This window comes from Oncorhynchus keta, chromosome 28 (genome assembly GCF_023373465.1).
Source record: "Oncorhynchus keta strain PuntledgeMale-10-30-2019 chromosome 28, Oket_V2, whole genome shotgun sequence".
Taxonomy (NCBI): Eukaryota; Metazoa; Chordata; class Actinopteri; order Salmoniformes; family Salmonidae; genus Oncorhynchus; species Oncorhynchus keta.
In genome coordinates, this window is record NC_068448.1 from 45,048,824 (window position 1) to 45,067,439 (window position 18,616).

An 18,616-nucleotide genomic window follows, 5' to 3' on the forward strand; every position below is an offset into this window, starting at 1 on the left:
CATGGCTTTCGACCTTCGTCTCTCCCTCGCCCGTACGGGAGTTGTAGCGATGAGACAAGATAGTAACTACTAACAATTGGATACCAAGAAATTGGGCAGAAAAGGGGGGTCAAGTAAAAAATATAAAAAGAAAAATACATTGAAGCACATCTTTGAGTAGGCTCTCTCTATCCCTTTTCCATTCTTCCTGTGCCATCCAAATTTGTGCATAGCATATTGGTCAAGTTACCAGGTTGTTAGCTAGCTAACATGACAACAAGGTTGTTTGTTATCAAATCAACAATAAGCGGCCTGCGATTAACATAAAAATGGTTTGCGAGCAGGTTTATGAAATTCTATCAAATGCATGCAAATTCACAGTAGAAAGGGGAAAGGTAGCCCCGATAATAACTTTTGAATGGTTTGGACTAGAGACACGGTTTTCAAAGATATAAAGGTGCAAGCATGGCTGTCACTGTGCACCGTTTTTCCTTTATGGCATTTCTCTATGACTACATGACAGCAAAGTCTAGTCAGGATGGTCTGCGCTCTTGGTTGTAACAGGCGAAATGAATAGACACAATTTGTCTACTTCACTTGCACTGCAACCCACTCCAATAATTAAACAAACAGAAAACCTATCAGTCTGCACACCCCAGCTTGTTATCACGGCTAAATTAAATTTTAAAACGGATGGAGATGCGCAGAAAGAGCGGACAGAGACAGATGGATTTTGGATGAAGCACTCATTCTGATGAGTCTGATATTCACTTTGTAGAACCGGTAGGGATGCATTCTGTCCTCAGTCAATTATTTCGATATGAGAAGCATATTCCTCGGATCTACACAATTCACGTGGATGGCCTATAAGCCAGGTAGGTCGTCGCTGTAAATAAGAATTTGTTCTTAACTGACTTGCCTAGTTAAATAAAGGTTAAATAAAAATACATAAAAAGCAACAAGTTTGCATCCCTGAAATATCTTTATCTTCATGTCTGGTCTTACTTCTGATTTCCTCAGCAGTTTCTGCATGACCATGTGTCTGGCGCTGCTGCCTGAGATACTCATGTGTTCTTGGTCGCTCAACATCTCCTGGCCTGTCCCGTCCTGCAGCATCTCCTTCTCCTCCTGCTTCTTCTTCTGCAGTTCTTGCAGAGTGGGGTTGGGTTGGGCTGGGTTGGTGATCACAGGCGGCGAGGCCAGCACAGGGTTGACCAGGCCCACCTGGGGCAGCACTGGCAGGTTTGGACGCACTGGTGTCACACCTTCAGGGACATGAGAGGGACAATTACATGCATCAGCCATACAAATATGCACAAGAGTACACCAAATATTAGGAACACATTCCTAATATTGGAGTTGCACCCCACTCTCCCATTTACCCTCAGAATAGCCTCAATTTGTTGGGGCATGGACTTTACAATGGCTCGAAAGCATTAATAATATAATAATAATATATGCCATTTAGCAGACGCTTTTATCCAAAGCGACTTACAGTCATGTGTGCATACATTCAACGTATGGGTGGTCCCGGGAATCGAACCCACTACCCTGGCGTTACAAGCGCCATGCTCTACCAACTGAGCTACAGAAGGACCACATTAGACAGGGATGCTGGCCCATGTTGACTCCAATGCTTCCCACAGTTGTGTCAAGTTGGCTGGATGTCCTTTGGGTGGTGGACCATTCTTGATACACACAAGAAACTGTTAAGCGTGAAAAGCCCAGCAGCATTGCAGTTCTTGACACAAACTGGTGCGCCTGGCACCTACTACCAAAGCCATACATACACAATCGATGGCTCAATTGTCTAAAAGGCATAAAACTCCTTATTTAACCTGTCTCCTCCCCTTCAGCTACACTGATTTGAAGTGGATTTAACAAGTGACATTAATAAGGGATCATAGCTTTCACCTGGATTGACCTTTGTCAGTCTATGTCATGGAAACAGCAGGTGTTCTTAATATTTTGTATACTCAGTGTTAGGGCTGACCCCTTTTAGTTGACTGGTCGATTGTTTTGTCGATAAGCTGTTGGTCAGCCAATAATTGTTTGTCCAGTTAAAATAAAAAATGTAATAATTATGGCACATCTTGATTGACACCTGTCTCTGTGGACTAATACATTACGGAGGCCGTTGGGACGGCACACCAGTATCACCAGTAGTATATTTACTGTTAATTCCCATCATTTGTTTGGGTCACGTAATTTCTGTTAATGCATTCAATATATTAATATATTTTACAGTTCTCATTGTCAGAGTGGACACATTTGCAGAGCTACACTTGTGAGAAACAAGTTTTGGTGTATTTCATTCCCATCTACGAGTTGTCAATTGATTCATTGTGTTTTGTTTTGAGCACTACTGTCAATGTTGATTAAGGACGCGCACCTGATTATGGAATAGAAGTTGGCCTAGGTTACCTGGCCTGCGCACAAATGTAGGCTTATAAATGGGCCCATTTGGAGATCTGATAGTTTTTCTGATTGTCTTAATTCACCACCACTACTGAGCTGTGGAGCTTCTCAGTGATATTTTCATCACCTAAAACAAAAAGTAAACTAAGTGTTTTTACATCCATTGAGAATGACAATAGTTCCTCAATATAGCCCATTTGAAAAATCTTTCCAGCTCTCCCCCTTTTGATAACCACTCAGTTTGAAAGGGGGGAAAAAAACGTAATTCTCTGATCCGGTGGAAACATCATAGAATAGGTCTACCTGATTACTTCTTATCCCTTGCACAAATATCCTTCATTGCAGACAGGCCATGTGTAGCCAATGTGATCTATTTTTATCATATTTTCTACCTGCAGGCTGCAATGTTTTATTTGTTGGCTTTATGTAGACTGGCAACTATGTAAAAACAATGGCAATAAAAGTAATTTTTAGATATTAATAGTTTTCATTTAGATATAATCTTTATTAATCACACAAGTGAATCTGAGATCTGACTTTATTATAAAATTAATGAAACTGTTGCATGAAAATCATAACTGGCGATCGGTAGAAATGGTAAGATAAATTGGCACTCCAAATGGAAAAGCTTACCAACCCCCTGGTTACTGGCAACTTCGGGATCGTAATAGCAGAATCTGCGAAGGCCAGCAGCAGCAGGTGATAGTTTGTTAACAGGTTTATTCCTTCCGGTTAGGCTTGATATCTGGCTCCCTCGAGTCATTTGTGTGTGTTAATGATTTAATCAACATGTGTTTTTAACATCAGACAAGCTCAGTAGCCTACATATAGTTCATTTTATTAAAATGCATAGGGTGTGTCTATATATGGGAAAATACACGTTTGAACATTTTGTTGAGTCAATTGATCGAAAAAAAACGACTCATGATCGACCAATATTTTTTGGGGTCAGGGACAGCCCTACTCAGTGTACATCTCCATTGATATAGTTTCTGAGACATGGTATGCACGTATTTCCCTTCATAAGAGTCAAATCCTCTGTTGCAATTCCCTTGTTTCTCTTATCGGTCTCATGTCAACCTATTTGTAGTCAAGATTTTATAACACAATTTAATGACCAGGTTCAGATGAGGAAAAAAAAGCCACCCTTATTAACCAGATAATTCCCTCAACATTGTTACACTGAGTAGATAAAGGACACACTTTAGATCACTCAAACAATCCTCTTATTCTCTAAAACAGGTATTCCCAAACTGGGATACTCCTGCCATCGGGGGAACTCCAAATAAAACTGTGATTCACTTTTTTTCCCTTCACATTTTCAAACAGTCCATTTATATTTTTCAACAGGGGCTATACATTTGGGTGAGGTTTTTTCTTGCCCAAGTAGCCTCATTTCACTGCCAAAAATAAAATGAAACCATCTAGTGTTCAGCGAAATAACAACACAATGTCAAATACAGGTAGCCTAGTCAAATAATTAACATCCAATCACATTAACTGTTACTCACTCGCGGGAATTCCACTTACTCCACTAAATTCCACTATGTTGCTAAACGTAGCTGCTGCTCATTCTGTTTGCTCAAAAATGTATAAATAGTTTAAAAAGTAAGGCCCGCGTCCATAGAGACACATACCAGCTCTACTGGTAGTACTGCTACTACCAGCAGTACTACACCTGCACCTGTCGACAACAGAAGTTGTTCTTCTTCCACGAGCACATCCAATGATAGCATCAGTAATTCTACATTTGTTGTTAGCCCAGCTAGCATGGACACTGACAGTTGTGAATCTGATGCAGTCAAAGAGCTACTGCCTCTTTACTAAGGAAAGCACTGAACAGACAGGGACTTTGGACCATTGAAGAGGCGCAAATATGATGAGAACTACATTGATTTGGGGTTCACTTATATTGGGAGTAGTGCCATTTCTCAGCCAGTGTGTTATATGCGCAAAAGTACTAATCTAAACTCCATGAAACCTTCACTCTTGCGCAGACATTCAGAAACGAAACATGCCAATTTGAAAAATATGCCACAGGAGTTTTTTGAGCAAGAATTAAGACAACTTTTGAGTAGTAAGACATACCATTAATAAGAAGGGGCTAGATGTGTTTTATAACGGTGAGCTACCGTGTGGCGAGGACAGGCAAGCCCCATACTATCGTGGAGGACTTAATTCTACCTGCTGCCGCGGATATGGCTGGGACAATGCAGGGGGAAAAGGCCCCCAAAAACTATACAGACAATGCCTTCATCAAACAACACTGTTTCACAACACACCAGTGACATGGCAGGAGATGTTTTGAAACAATTACTGCTTCGCATACAAGCCAGTGAATTCTATGAGTTTCAGCTGGATGTATCAAAAGACGTGGCAGGCCTGGCACAGCTCCTGGTACATGTCCGTTACGTTTATGGGGGTCAATTAAGGAAGACATCCTCTTCTGCAAACCACTGGAAACCAGGACAACAGGAGAGGATATTTTTAAAGTACGGGACAGCTTTGTGACATCAAATGGACTTTGGTGGTCAAGATGTGTTGGTATCTATACTGATGGCGCAAAAGCCATGACAGGGAGGCATAGTGGAGAAATAACACGCGTGCAAGCAGTTGCTCCTGACGCCACTTGGGTACCCTGCAGCATTGTCCCAGCCATATCCGTGGCATCAGGAATAATTAAGTCCTCCACGATAGTATGGGGCTTGCCTGTCCGAGCCACACGGTAGCTCACCATATAAAAATGCAAACCCTTCTCACCGAGAGGCTCTTGCTGCCAAGGGAATGCCTTACAGCTTGAAAGACGTTTTGGACACTAGTGAAAATGGTTAACTTTGTTAAAGCAAGGCCCCTGAAACTCTCGTGTATTTTCTGCACTATGCAATGATATGTGCAGCGACCATGAAACACTTTAACAACATACCGAAGTGTACTGGTTATCAAGGGGCAAAGTATTGACACGTTTTCTTTAATTGAGTTCTGAGCTTAAAGTTTTCTTACTGACCATCATTTTCACTTGTCTGACCGCTTGTACGATGACGAGTTTCTCACACAACTGGCCTATCTGGTTGATGTTTTTTCTTACCTGAATGATCTGAATCTAGGACTTCAGGGACTCTCCTCAACTATATTCAATGTGCGGGACAAAATTGAAGCAATGATTAAGAAGTTAGCGCTCTTTTCTTTTTTAAAACCTTTTAAAAATTATTATTACCTTTTTTGAATTTTACCCTTTTTTCTCCCCAATTTCGTGGTATCCAATTGTTGTAGTAGCTACTATCTTGTCTCATCGCTACAACTCCCGTACGGGCTCGGGAGAGACGAAGGTTGAAAGTCATGCGTCCTCCGATACACAACCCAACCAAGCCGCACTGCGCATCCAACCCGGAAGCCAGCCGCACCAATGCGCCGGAGGAAACACCGTGCACCTGGCCACCTTGGCTAGCGCACACTGTTAGCGCTCTTTTCTGTCTGCATTAACAAGGACAACACACAGGTCTTTCCATCATTGTATGATTTTTTGTGTGCAAATCAAATCAAGCTTACGGACAATGTCAAATGTGATATAACGAAGTACCTGAGTGAATTGGGTGAGTAATTACACTGGTACTTTCCCGAAACAGATGACACAAACAACTGGATTCGTTATCCCTTTCATGCCCTGCCTCCAGTCCACTTACCGATATCTGAACAAGAGAGCCACATCGAAATTGTAATAAGCGGTTCTGTGAAAATTTAATTTAATCAGAAGCCACTGACAGATTTCTGGATTGGACTGAGCTCAGAGTATCCTGCCTTGGCAAATCGCGCTGTTAAGACACGGATGCCCTTTGCAACCACGTAACCATGTGAGAGTGGATTCTCAGCCCTCACTAGCATGAAAACGAAATACAGGCACAGACTGTGTGTGGAAAATGATTTAAGATTGAAACTCTCTCTAATACAACCCAACATTGCAGAGTTATCTGCATCCTTTCAAGCACACCCTTCTCATTAACCTGTGGTGAGTTATTCACAATTTCCGATGAAGAAATAAAGTTTTATATCTAAGATGGCGAAATAAAAGAGCAGAATTATTGATTATTATAATATTATTATTTGTGCTCTGGTCCTATAAGAGCTCTTTGTTACTTTGCACGAGCCGGGTTGTGACAAAAACTCACACTCATTCCTATGTTTAATAAATGTATTGCATAGTGTGTGTGTGGCAGGCTTACAATGATGGGGGAAAAAAACATTTGAGAGTGCGCCGACCCTGGTGCTAGAGGGGGTACTCAGCTGGAGGTTGAATGTTTGAAGGGGCATGGGACTATAAAAGGTTTGGGAACCACTGCTCTAAAACATTCAAACAGACCTAAGTGAGTGTGTAAGTCAGTGGACAACACCCTTTGTACTGACACATCTCAATACACACCTGTGATCATTCCGGGGGCCTGGGCAGCCATGACTGCCTGAGGGATGCCCATTTGTCCCATCGAACCCATTTGTCCCATCGAACCCATTTGGCCCATCGAACCCATTTGGCCCATCTGGTTTGCCCCAGCCATCGCCCCCAAGATGGACGCCCCGGTCACAGCCTCCTTGAGAGAGGGGCGGGACGCATTAGCAGGAAAACACAGTGAGGTGGCACAGTCAGACTTCATATAGCATGTATAGTGTTCTACTCTGCATCTCACCTGTCCTCAAAGCTCGGCACCGATTAATTTTTTTTTTTTTTAAGTGTCAGGTCAATATACAATATTCTATCAGTAAAAGTTGTTAATATGTTATAATATAAACATCCACTAAACTCCCAAGACTACTATTTATTACTAAACAAAACTATGACTAATGTCAGTGCTACTGCCAGATATAGCAGTGGGACTGCATGCTTGAGCAGTGAGACTCCAGGGTGTAATTAGCTTACACGCCCAATTAGTTTACAGGAGGAGCTTTAGCATCTCAGTATTATCCTAGTACATTAAATGACAAAAGCAAGGGCCAGTCACAGGACATACTTTTTAATAGATCTTTACCTTTCAATACGATTCGAATCTAGATACATGGGCTCCGATACGATATGTTTTAGTTTGAAATGATTCAGTACAATTCGGTTTGTTTAGAGAACGAATTGGTTCACTAACATTTGTTGCATAAACACTAGGGCCGGGACAATACCAGTATCGCTATACTCGTTAGTATCCGGGCAAGGAAACAAAACCAAGTGGATTTAACTTCTTGAGGAAAATCCTAGTGTTAGAAACAAAGATCATTATGTTGTTGAGCAAAAGCACACAATATTTTACATACAGCAGGTTTTTAAAGGACCAAAGAATTTGGTCTGTTTCGTGTTTACATTTTTGCCATGGAAAAGTTCTTCAAAGGTAAATTATTTTATTTGATCCCTTTGCTGGTTTTTTAGAATATGTTGCGTGCTAAATGCTAACGCTAAATGCTAAGCTAGCCATCACCACTCTTACACAAATTATTGATTTTCTCTGGTTCTAAAGCATATTTTGAAAATCTGAGACAACAAGATTGTTTGCTTGAGAGCAGGCATATTTATTTCATTTCATTTGCGATTTTTAGAAATACTAAAGGACCAAAGAATTTGGTCTGTTTCGTGTTTACATTTTTGCCATGGAAAAAATACTGCTATACTGGTATCGCCCAGCAGTAATACACACGTTAATTTTCAATTCTAAATTAAAAATCTGCCCCTGATGGAACTCATGAGGGCTCCTGAGTGGCGCAGCGGTCTAAGGAACTGCATCTCAGTGCTAGAGGCGTCGTTAAAGACCCTGGTTCGATTCCACGTTGTATCACAACCGGCCGTGATTGGGAGTCCCATAGGGCAGCGCACAATTGGCCCAGCATCGTCTGGGTTAGAGCTGGATGGGTTAGGCTGTCATTGGAAATAAGAATTTGTTCTCAACTGACTTGCCTAGTTAAATAAAGGTTAAATGACAATACATTTAAAAATTGCTCACTTCTGTGTGTGTGTGTGTGTGTTTGTCAGCGTTGCCGGTAATAGCCAGCTTTTGGCCGATAATAAAAAGTCAAAACATTTCATTGGCACTGGGAGAAGAAAAGAAATCTAATTGCGAAATAATGCTTTTTAGCCTATTAAATTGATGAAAATACATTTGACTGGTCATGCTTATCAGTGTATGAGTTAATTTGCACAATTGAGTGGAATTGAATTAGCGCGTGTGTGCAGTATATTCGTTATGCATCTTATTTATCTCGTGTACAGCATACAGAGCCTTTGAGCAGAAAATCTGTCAGACAGCGTGAGAGTGCCTGCGACAGCATCTCAAACTGCAAATTCATAGTTGACGGAACGCAGGCTTCATCAGCTCGTCACACCATTTTGTAATGAGCTGGAGGCATTATGCATTTTGAAAACATATAGTTAATTGTTTGAAACCTGAGCGTTTTACTACATATTATGAGGCATGTAAGAATATGTTCTTAACTGACTTGCCGGGTTAAATAAAGGTAAAAAAAAAAAAAAAATGTCTTACTTTGCTTCAAAGTAGCCTAGCCAAATTCAGACCATTTATTTTATATCAACTTTCTTTAATTGTCCAGTAGCCAAAGGCACAACCTTAGGTCATATAAGAAACCAAAATGAGTTGTTGCATATTAGATCTCCTCTCTTTCTAAATTTCAAGAAATAAATGTGGAAAGTTATTCTAACATATTCAAAGTGGACACCAGAATTCAGTAAGAATCACTGCATATCATTGCATCCTGGAATTGCACGTTCTGTTAATATGAATTACCTTAATCTAAATGTGATTTATGTTATTCTGAGCACCGTGTGTGGACGCCCTAATCAGGTTACACACTCAATGCATATGGGTCTTGTGAATTTCTCAAGTGTCCGGTAAATTAAAATGCTTCCGGTCAAATGTACAGCGCAACATTTTCCTAACAGAAACCCTGGTGTGTGTGTAAATGATGTCTATAGACCTGAAACTCAACTCTGGACCACGAAGCCAGTTCCACTGCTTTCTTTCATTGTTCCCCTCTAAATCAGTGACCGATTTAGGCCTGGCACCAGGGCATAAAATAAACACCCGCCACCTGCGGGTAGCTTTAGGTATTGGCAGATAACGGGTAGCTTTAGGTATTGCTCAATTTGCAGGGCTGTAGAGTGTGAGCATTACGTTCGCAAATAAAAACAATCAAATGTCTGTATGAGCACATGTGCGAGTTGCGATATATAGCAAACAAATTCTGCAGTAGTAGTTTTCAAAGTTTTTCTGTTGTTTTGTTTCATAGCTGCTAAATCCTCTGCCTGGCAGAGTGAAGTGCTGATAGAATTGTTTTTGGAGGTGCAGGCATAAAAGTTGGTCTAATTTTCTCAAAAGTCTACAAAGTGAGACTTTGTCAACTTCTTTCTTGGCTATTTACATTTTGTTCACAAGCTCAGTTGTTTTCAACATTAGTTTGAGTCTGTTGCTTCACCTAATAGCAAAAGATACCACCAAGTCAGATCCCAAATCTCAGACACATCTGACAAAACTCGAGTGGCCTGTTACCATGGTAACCTCCCGCCCTTAACTTCTTGGATATAGGGGACGCTATTTTAATTTTTAGATGAAAAACGTTCCCGTTTTAAACAAGATATTTTGTCACGAAAAGATGCTCGACTTTGCATATAATTGACAGCTTTGGGAAGAAAACACTGACGTTTCCAAAACTGCAAAGATATAGTCTGTGACTGCCACAGAACTGATGTTACAGGCGAAACCCAGATAAAAATCCAATCAGGAAGTGCCGCATTTCTTGAAACCGCCTCATGCCAATGACTCCTTATATGGCTGTGAATGGGCCACGAATGAGCTTAGGCTTTCTGTCGCTTCCCCAAGGTGTCGACAGCATTGTGACGTATTTGTAGGCATATCATTGGAAGATTGACCATAAGAGACTACATCTACCAGGTGGACGCTTGGTGTCCTCCGTTGCAATTATTGCGTAATCTCCAGCTGCAGTATTTTTCCGTTTGCTTCTGATGAGAAACCAACTGTCACGACTGATATATTATCGAATAGATATGTGAAAAACACCTTGAGGATTGATTCTAAACGACGTTTGCCATGTTTCTGTCGATATTATGGAGCTAATTTGGGAAAAAGTTTGGCGTTGTAGTGACTGAATTTACCGGTCTTTTTCTTAGCCAAACGTGATGAACAAAACGGAGCTATTTCGCCAACACAAATAATCGTTTTGGAAAAAATGAACATTTGCTATCTAACTGAGAGTCTCGTCATTGAAATCATCTGAAGTTCTTCAAAGGTAAATTATTTTATTTGAATGCTTTTCTTGTTTTGTGAAAATGTTGCCTGCTGAATGCTAGGTTTAATGCTATGTACTAGGCTATCAATGCTCTTACACAAATGCTTGTGTAGCTTTGGTTGAAAAGCATATTTTGAAAATCTGAGATGACAGTGTTGTTAACAAAAGGCTAAGCTTGTGTTTGAATATATTTATTTAATTTCATTTGCGATTTTCATGAATAGGAAACGTTGCGTTATGGTAATGCACTTGAGGCTATGATTACGCTCCCGGATACGGGATTGCTCATCGCTAGAGGTTAAAGAGGCAGCTGAACACTGTCTCATTTGGATTTTGGTTCGAAAAAAATGTCACCGCAAACCGGCGATTCGTAATGTTTGAATTAGACAGATGCATGCTATGTTTGGATCGTTTGGGGTCTGCGGACCAATGCACTTGTATCTAAATTAAACATCAGAATCAGGGACCGATGCAAATTGGTGAATCGTTACATCCCTAATACTTTTGCAACTAGGTTGAGCTCACATCACAAACACAAGCAGATATGGCACAGCACATTTTGTTAGCAAACACACAGCAGTAGAATACTTTAAGGGGTATGCATTATCAATTCATCAAATATTATATGAAATTCTAGAACTGCAGGGTACATCAAAATAAACACTGTGTACAAAACATTAAGAGCACCTTCCTACATTGAGTTGGACCACCCCATTTTGCCCTCAGAAAATCCTAAATTCTTCACGGCATGGACTCTACAAGGTGTCGAAAGCGTTCCACATGGATGCTGGCCCATGTTGACTACAATGTTTCCCACAGTTGTGTCAAGTTGGCTGGACCATTCTTGATTCCCGCAAGAAACTGTTGAGCAAGAAAAACCCAGCAGCGTTGCAGCTCTTGACACAAACCGGTGCGCTTGGCACCTACTACATTTTGATGAAATACATTTTTTAAATATATAACTATCATGCCCTGTTCAAAGGCACTTAAATATTTTGTCCATTCACCCACTGAATGGCACATACACAATCCATGTCTCAATTGTCTCAAGGCTTAAAAAGCCAGCAATAAGAGAGATGATCATAGCTTTCACCTGGATTCACCTGGTCAGTCCATGTCATGGAAAGAGCATTCTTAATATTTTGTACACTGAGTATGTTACTTCTGAAAAGTAAGCTTTATATACAAATTACATTTATCTTTACTATATTAAAACCTTACTGAGTACATTATTAATTATGGTTACACCTAGCTACCAACAGTACCAGTCAAAAGATTAGACACACCTACTCATTCAAGGGTTTTTCTTTATTTTTACTATTTTCTATATTGTAGGATACTAGTGAAGACATCAAATCAATGCAATCACACACATGGAATCATGTAGTAACCAAAAAGTGTTAAACAAATCTAAATATATCTTATATTTCAGATTTTTCAAAGTTGCCACCCTTTGCCTTGATGACAGCTTTGCACACACTTGGCATTCTCTCAATCAGCTTCTTGAGGTAGTCACCTGGAATGCATTTCAATTAACAGGTGCGCCTTGTTAAAAGTTAATTGGTGGAATTTCTTTACTTATTAATGCATTTGAGCCAATCAGTTGTGTTGTGACAAGGTTGGGGTGGAAAACAGAATATATCCCTATTTGGTAAAAAACCAAAGCCATATTATGGCAAGAACAGCTCAAATAAGAAAAGAGAAACGACAATCCATCATTACTTTAGGACATGGTCAGTCAATCTGGAAAACTTCAAAAAGTGCAGTGGCAAAACCATCAAGCGCTATGATGAAATTGGCCAAGAAACGCGAAAAATGACATTAGACTGGTGGGAATCTGTGAGTCGAGATTTGAGACCTCCATGTCTGTGAGACGCAGAGTAGGTGAACGGATGATCTCCACATGTGGTTTTCATTGTGAAGCATGGAGGAGGTGGTGAGATGGTGTGGGGGTTCTTTGCTGGTGACAGTGTAGATGATTTATTTAGAATTCAAGGCACACTTAACCAGCATGGATACCACAGCATTCTGCAGCGATACGCCATCCCATCTGGTTTGCACTTAGTGGGATGACCATTTGTTTTTCAACAGGACAATGACCAAACACACCAACAAGTGTTCAGAATAACTCCTTCAATACTGTTGGAAAAGCATTTCAAGTGAAGCTGGCTGAAAGAATGCCAAGAGTGTGCAAAGCTGTCATCAAGGCAAAGGGTGGCTACTTTGAAAAATATAAAATATTTTTTGGTTACTACATGATTCCATATGTGTTATGTCGTAGTTTTGATGTCTTCACTATTATTCTACAATGTAGAAAATACTAAAAATAAAGAAAAACCCTTGAATGAGTAGGTTTGTCCAAACTTTTGACTGGTACTGTGCATCAGAAGTATAATTACCTGGAAGGCCAATAGATCCCTTTGGAAGGGAATCATACTTGCCTGGGCCGTTATCTTAGCGGTGGCTGCTGCAGCAGCCACGGCTGCAGCGGGGGGCAGGCCACCAGGCTGGGTGGGGGTCAACATGGGCATGGGAGGGGTCACAGCCTTGCCCACCCGCAGGTACTGGCCCCCCAGGTCAAACAGGTTCATGGAGGACACTGCGTCCAGGGACGACTGGGGCTTGTCATACTCTGCCAGGGAGAGAGGAGTTAGGAGGAGGACAAACACACAGCAACAGCACATCCCGAGGGCCGCCACCCGCCAGGGGCCTCTCTGCTCACCGACGAAGCCAAAGCTCTTGTGTCTTCCTGTGGTGGGGTCCCTGGCTAACGTGCAGGACTTGATCCTCCCGAAGGCCTCAAAGACGCTCTTGATGTCCTCGTCTGAGAGGTCGGGGTGGACGGAGGCAACGTAGATCCGGTTGTAGGCGCGTGCCTCCTCTGCCAGCTGGTCGATGATGGGTTGCGCCTGACCAATGTTACCTGGCCGCCCCACCTACAGCACAGATACCAGCACAGGGCCAATGAGTGGGGTGTCACAGCCACTGACCAAGCAACGCAACACCCCGAGCTCCAAAACCACTTAACACCTTCAACTCAGGACAACGCAATTACACTGCTTTTCAAACTGTAACACCAGTGTTACACGAGTGTATACTCACTTATGTTATACTAGGGAATCTGGGCTAACAGTGAAGCATGTGAAGAGCAGAATTAACAACCTCTGCATTATCAAAACGGTTGCTTTGTGAGAAGTTGCTAAAGTTAGCCATTGTTATGCAAATGCCAGCTGAAAAGTACCAGTGGCCTGGCTTTGGCCTCAAGTGAGAGCAGGCCCGCCGGAGCCATGGCCCGGTAAGACATGGGTGCCAGCCCACATAGACGTAAACAGAAAAGTCTGAGCCTTTGGGGTCAATCCTGTATGGAAATGCTCTATTAGAGATCTAAAGGAGCCGCTTCCTCTTTGTAATTGCCGCCTAATGTATTCTTAGCCAAGTTCACACTAGTAGTGCTAACCTGCATCTGTCCACCAGGGCTAAGGTAATAAGAGTGATATGAAATGTGACAACCTGCACTAGTCTAGAGACAATGTCTTCTATCGACACACTATTTTCTTTAACTCTCACTCTTTCTAGACCATAACATATCAACAACTTAATCACTTCAAAATCATCAACTGAAACGTACAATAGAAATCAAGAAACTAAAAGAAAAGTATAGCCTATCTGAAATTCATGAAGATAATTATACTGTAAAAGCTGCTACTATGACTTGTTCACTCACTCAGGCATGTTTGACCAACACTAAAAGAAAGGCCTGTTCAGATTGCCTTAAGCCGGAGCTGCAGCTGACGATCAACTAGTGGAAATAGCTATAAATTAAAGACCCGTGGCTGGCACTACACTGTCAGGAACCGACATGTCTCAGAGGCATCTCCTCTAACAACTGTCATCTATAGGTTAGTGTCTGAAGCGTCTCTTTGAGCGGCTATGTAGTATATGATCTGTGCTCCAGGTGGGGCGGCCAAGCAACACCAACCAGGCGCAGCCCATCATCAGCACATCTCGGACACAGAGCAACGCATCATCACACGCTGCCCGGGTATCCTAGAGGAACTGGTCACTAAAACAATGTGGTGATGACATCATGGAAGCAGATGACAGAGCATACGTTCACAAAAACACACACCCGCGCACACACAAACATGTGCGCACACACATGCAACGACACACACACCTTTAAATGAATATACACACATACAAGCAAAGAAAGAAAATGAAATGAGTGGCTTTAAATACACAGAATTAGAGATACTACCAATTAGTGATTCACCTAGAAATAGTTCAGTTACACACAAGGAGAGAAATGAGAAAAGGGGATGTCCGAACTGTCTCCATGCATCTTCGATAGAAAAGATTAAAAAGATGATAGCAGGAGCACCGCTCGTTCCAGGGGTATAGAGGGGGGGTTCTGAGAGGTCCACTTCCACTGCGCAGGACAGGCTGCCTCTCCAGGTCACTCACCTTGATGTTCCTGCCCCCGAGCATGACCGAGTTCATCTGCTCCAGAGCCAGCTGTGCAGCCTCCGGGATCTCATACTCCACAAAGGCAAAGCCCTGCACGCACAGACAATAGACCCATGAGACAGTTACAAACACGAGCATGCCAAATTCTCCAGTTGTGAATCAAAAGTTTCATTCATATGATTAATGCCGTTCTAATTCTAATCCTATTGCAATTCTGTGTGGCGATGTAGTTTGAGCATGCTCTATAAACTGACCTTGTGCTTCATTGTAACTGAGTCCCATGACATGTCAATGCTCTTGATGGGGCCGAAGGGGGCAAAGGCCTGTCTGATGGTGTCCTCCCCGAGCTCATAGTATATGGAGCCCACATACACCCGGCACATGATGGCTAGAGCACGCTGCCGCTGAGCCGCCACCTGGTAACCATGGAGAAAAACACACCATGATGCTTAAGGGGCCAAAGAAAGAAAGAACACACAAAATCAAATCTAGATGTGTTTGGATAAACTGTATTTTATTTTTTACATTGAGGTCTCATTATGTAAATCACTGGGAATATTTTTAATTCTCTATTGTGTTTGCTTTTCCCAACAATAGACATACAGGCCAATGTCAGGGATGGATTCAATCTGGGCATATGCAAAATAAAGAGTCCTGAAAAATGGATTTGTGACTATTGCTATCTCGACTGAACAAAAATATAAAACGCAACATGCAACCATTTCAACGATTTTACCGAGTTACAGTTCATATAAGAATATCAGTCAATTTGATTGAATTCATTAGGCCCTAATCTAGGGATTTCACATGACTGGGCAGGGGCACAGCCTTGGGTGGGCATGGAATGGCATAGGCCCACCCACTTGGAAGCCAGGCCCAACCACCAGGGAGCCAGGCCCACCCAATCAGAGTGAGTTTTTCCAGAAATACTCCTGTTTTATCAGTTGGCCGGGTGGCTGGTCTCAGACAATCCAATCCCACAGGTGAAGATGCCGGATGTGGGGGTCCTGGGCACGTGGTCTGCGGTTTTGAGGCAGGTTGGACGTACTGCCAAATTCTCTAAAATGACGTTGGAGACAGCTTCTGGTAGAGAAATGATCATTCAATTGTCTGGCAACAGCTCTGGTGGACATTCCTGCAGTAAAAGCATGCCAATTGCAAGCTCCCTCAAAACTTGAGACATCTGTGGCATTGTGTTGTGTGGCAAAACTGCACATTTTAGAGTGACCTTTTATTGTGTCCAACACAAGGTGCACCTGTGTAATGATCATGCATTTTAAATAAGCTTCACCTGTCAGGTGGATCGATTATTTTAGCAAAGAAGAAATGCTCACTAACATGGAAATAAACAACATTTGAAAGAAATAAGCTTTTTTGTGCATTTCTAGGATATTTTATTTTAGCTCATGAAACATGGGACCAACACTTTACATGTTGCGTTTATATTTTTGTTCAGTATATAACAAGATAAACAATTTGGTAAATGCAGATACAGCTATATAACTTTTAAAAATCTGTATCATTACTGTATTTATATGCGTGAAAGCAAAAGTGGTGATGGACATGCATATGCCCCTCGCTAACATTTAGCCCTTGAAACTGACCTGTAGTCCAGGGTTGTATATGAGATGACATTTCAATATGGACAACAAACTAAATCAACACCTACAGTGCCATGAAAAAGTATTTGCACCCTTCCTGATTTTCTTTCTTTTTGCATATTTTTGATACTGAACTGTTATCAGATGTTCAACCAAAACCTAATATTAGATAAAGGGAACCTGAGTCTACAAATACTTTGTTTATGAAATATGTCATTGTTGTGTTATTTGTTCACTCAGGAACCCTTTATCTAATATTAGGTTTTGGTTGAAGATCTGATAACATTCAGTATCAAAAATATGCAAAAGTAGAGAAAATTAGAAAGGGGGCAAATACTTTTTCACAACACTGTATATCAGTTGAAAAGCATCCATACAAAGATAAAAAGCCTGAGGAAAGCATTTCACACTTACGTCTCTAAGGGGAGGGAGGGATGGGTAACCACTGAAAGCAGTTTACTGGTTCCTTTTACTCAAGCATAGCTGCGTTATCACCCACAGGCGAACTAGGCGAACTAGTAACAGCCTAATCTATTGCATAAGAGAAAAGTGATTTCCTATTTTACAACATAAAATTTGAGATTGCCAAAAAGGGATTCCGGTTTGAGAAGGTCTCTCATTTAAGTTATTGAAAGAGACTGCTAACCCTCTTTAGCCCCACACCAAAGCTGGCTTTCTCAGTGTCAATCAATGCAAAGTAACATCATATTTATAAAGAAGACATGAACTTCCCTGCATTGATATTCAAAACCACATTTGCATAGCGATTTCAGGCTATAGAGCAAAAAGCCATAATAAATGTTCTGGTAAAAATCCCCTAATAAAAGGTTTGTATTGTCCTCAAATACACTACATTGCCAAAAGTATGTGGACACCTGCTTGTCAAACATCTCATTCCAAAATCATGGGCATTAATATGGAGTTGGTCCCCCCCTTTGTTGCTATAACAGCCTCCACTCTTCTGGGAAGACTTTCCACTAGACGTTAGAACATTGCTGCAGGGACTTGCTTCATTCAACCACAAGAACATTGGTGAGGCCAGGCTCGCGTTCCAATTCGTCCCAAAGGTGTTTGATGCGGTTGAGGTCAGGGCTCTGTGCAGGCCAGTCAAGTTCTTCCACACCGATGTTGCCACAAAGTTGGAAGCACAGAATCGTGTAGAATGTCAATGTACACTATAGCGTTAATATTTCCATTCACTGGATTTAAGGGGACTAGCCCGAACCACAAGAAACAGCCCCAGAACATTATCCCTCCACCAAACTTTACAGTTGGCACTATGCAGATAATGTTCCCCTGGCATCCGTCAAACCCAAATTTGTTCATAGGACTGCCAGATGGTGAAACACGAATGGCTCCAGAGTCCAATGACGGCGAGCTTTACACCACTCCAGCTGACGCTTGGAATTGCTCATGGTGATCTTAGGCTTGTGTGCGGCTGCTTGACCATGGAAACCCATTTCAATGTCACTCCCGACAAACAGTTCTTGTGCGGACATTGTTTCCAGATGCAGTTTGGAACTCGGTAGTGAGTATTGCAACTGAGGACAGACATTTTTACTCGCTTCAGCACTCAGAGGTCCCATTTTCTGAGCTTGTGTGGCCTACCACTTCGCAGCTGAGCTGTTGTTGCTCCTAGACGTTTCCACTTCACAATAACAGCACTTACAGTTGACCGGGGAAACTCTAGCAGGGCAGAAATTGTTGTAAAGGTGGCATCCTATGACGGTGCCACATTGAAAGTCACTGAGCTCTTCAGTATTGGCCATTCTACTGCCAATGTTTGTATATGGAGATTGCATGGCTGTGAGCTCAGTTTTATACACCTGTCAGCAACGGGTGTGGATGAAATAGCCAAACCCAGT

The 18,616-nt window shown here is 41.8% G+C and overlaps 1 protein-coding gene across 3 annotated transcripts in view; it reads right to left on the bottom strand.

The window, feature by feature from the left end:
- Window positions 1–18,616, bottom strand: part of LOC118361473 (poly(U)-binding-splicing factor PUF60-like) — a 31,008-nt gene that overhangs the window by 1,817 nt on the left and 10,575 nt on the right. For 2 of the 3 annotated variants that reach the window (XM_035741437.2, XM_035741438.2), the window contains 6 exons: window positions 15,405–15,566; window positions 15,148–15,240; window positions 13,406–13,619; window positions 13,083–13,315; window positions 6,812–6,977; window positions 985–1,244 (listed from right to left, as the gene is read on the bottom strand). In XM_035741437.2, the coding sequence (XP_035597330.1) occupies window positions 985–1,244; window positions 6,812–6,977; window positions 13,083–13,315; window positions 13,406–13,619; window positions 15,148–15,240; window positions 15,405–15,566 (1,128 nt within the window). The remainder of the gene's footprint in view (window positions 1–984; window positions 1,245–6,811; window positions 6,978–13,082; window positions 13,316–13,405; window positions 13,620–15,147; window positions 15,241–15,404; window positions 15,567–18,616) is intronic. The other variant, XM_035741439.2, reaches the window with a different exon arrangement.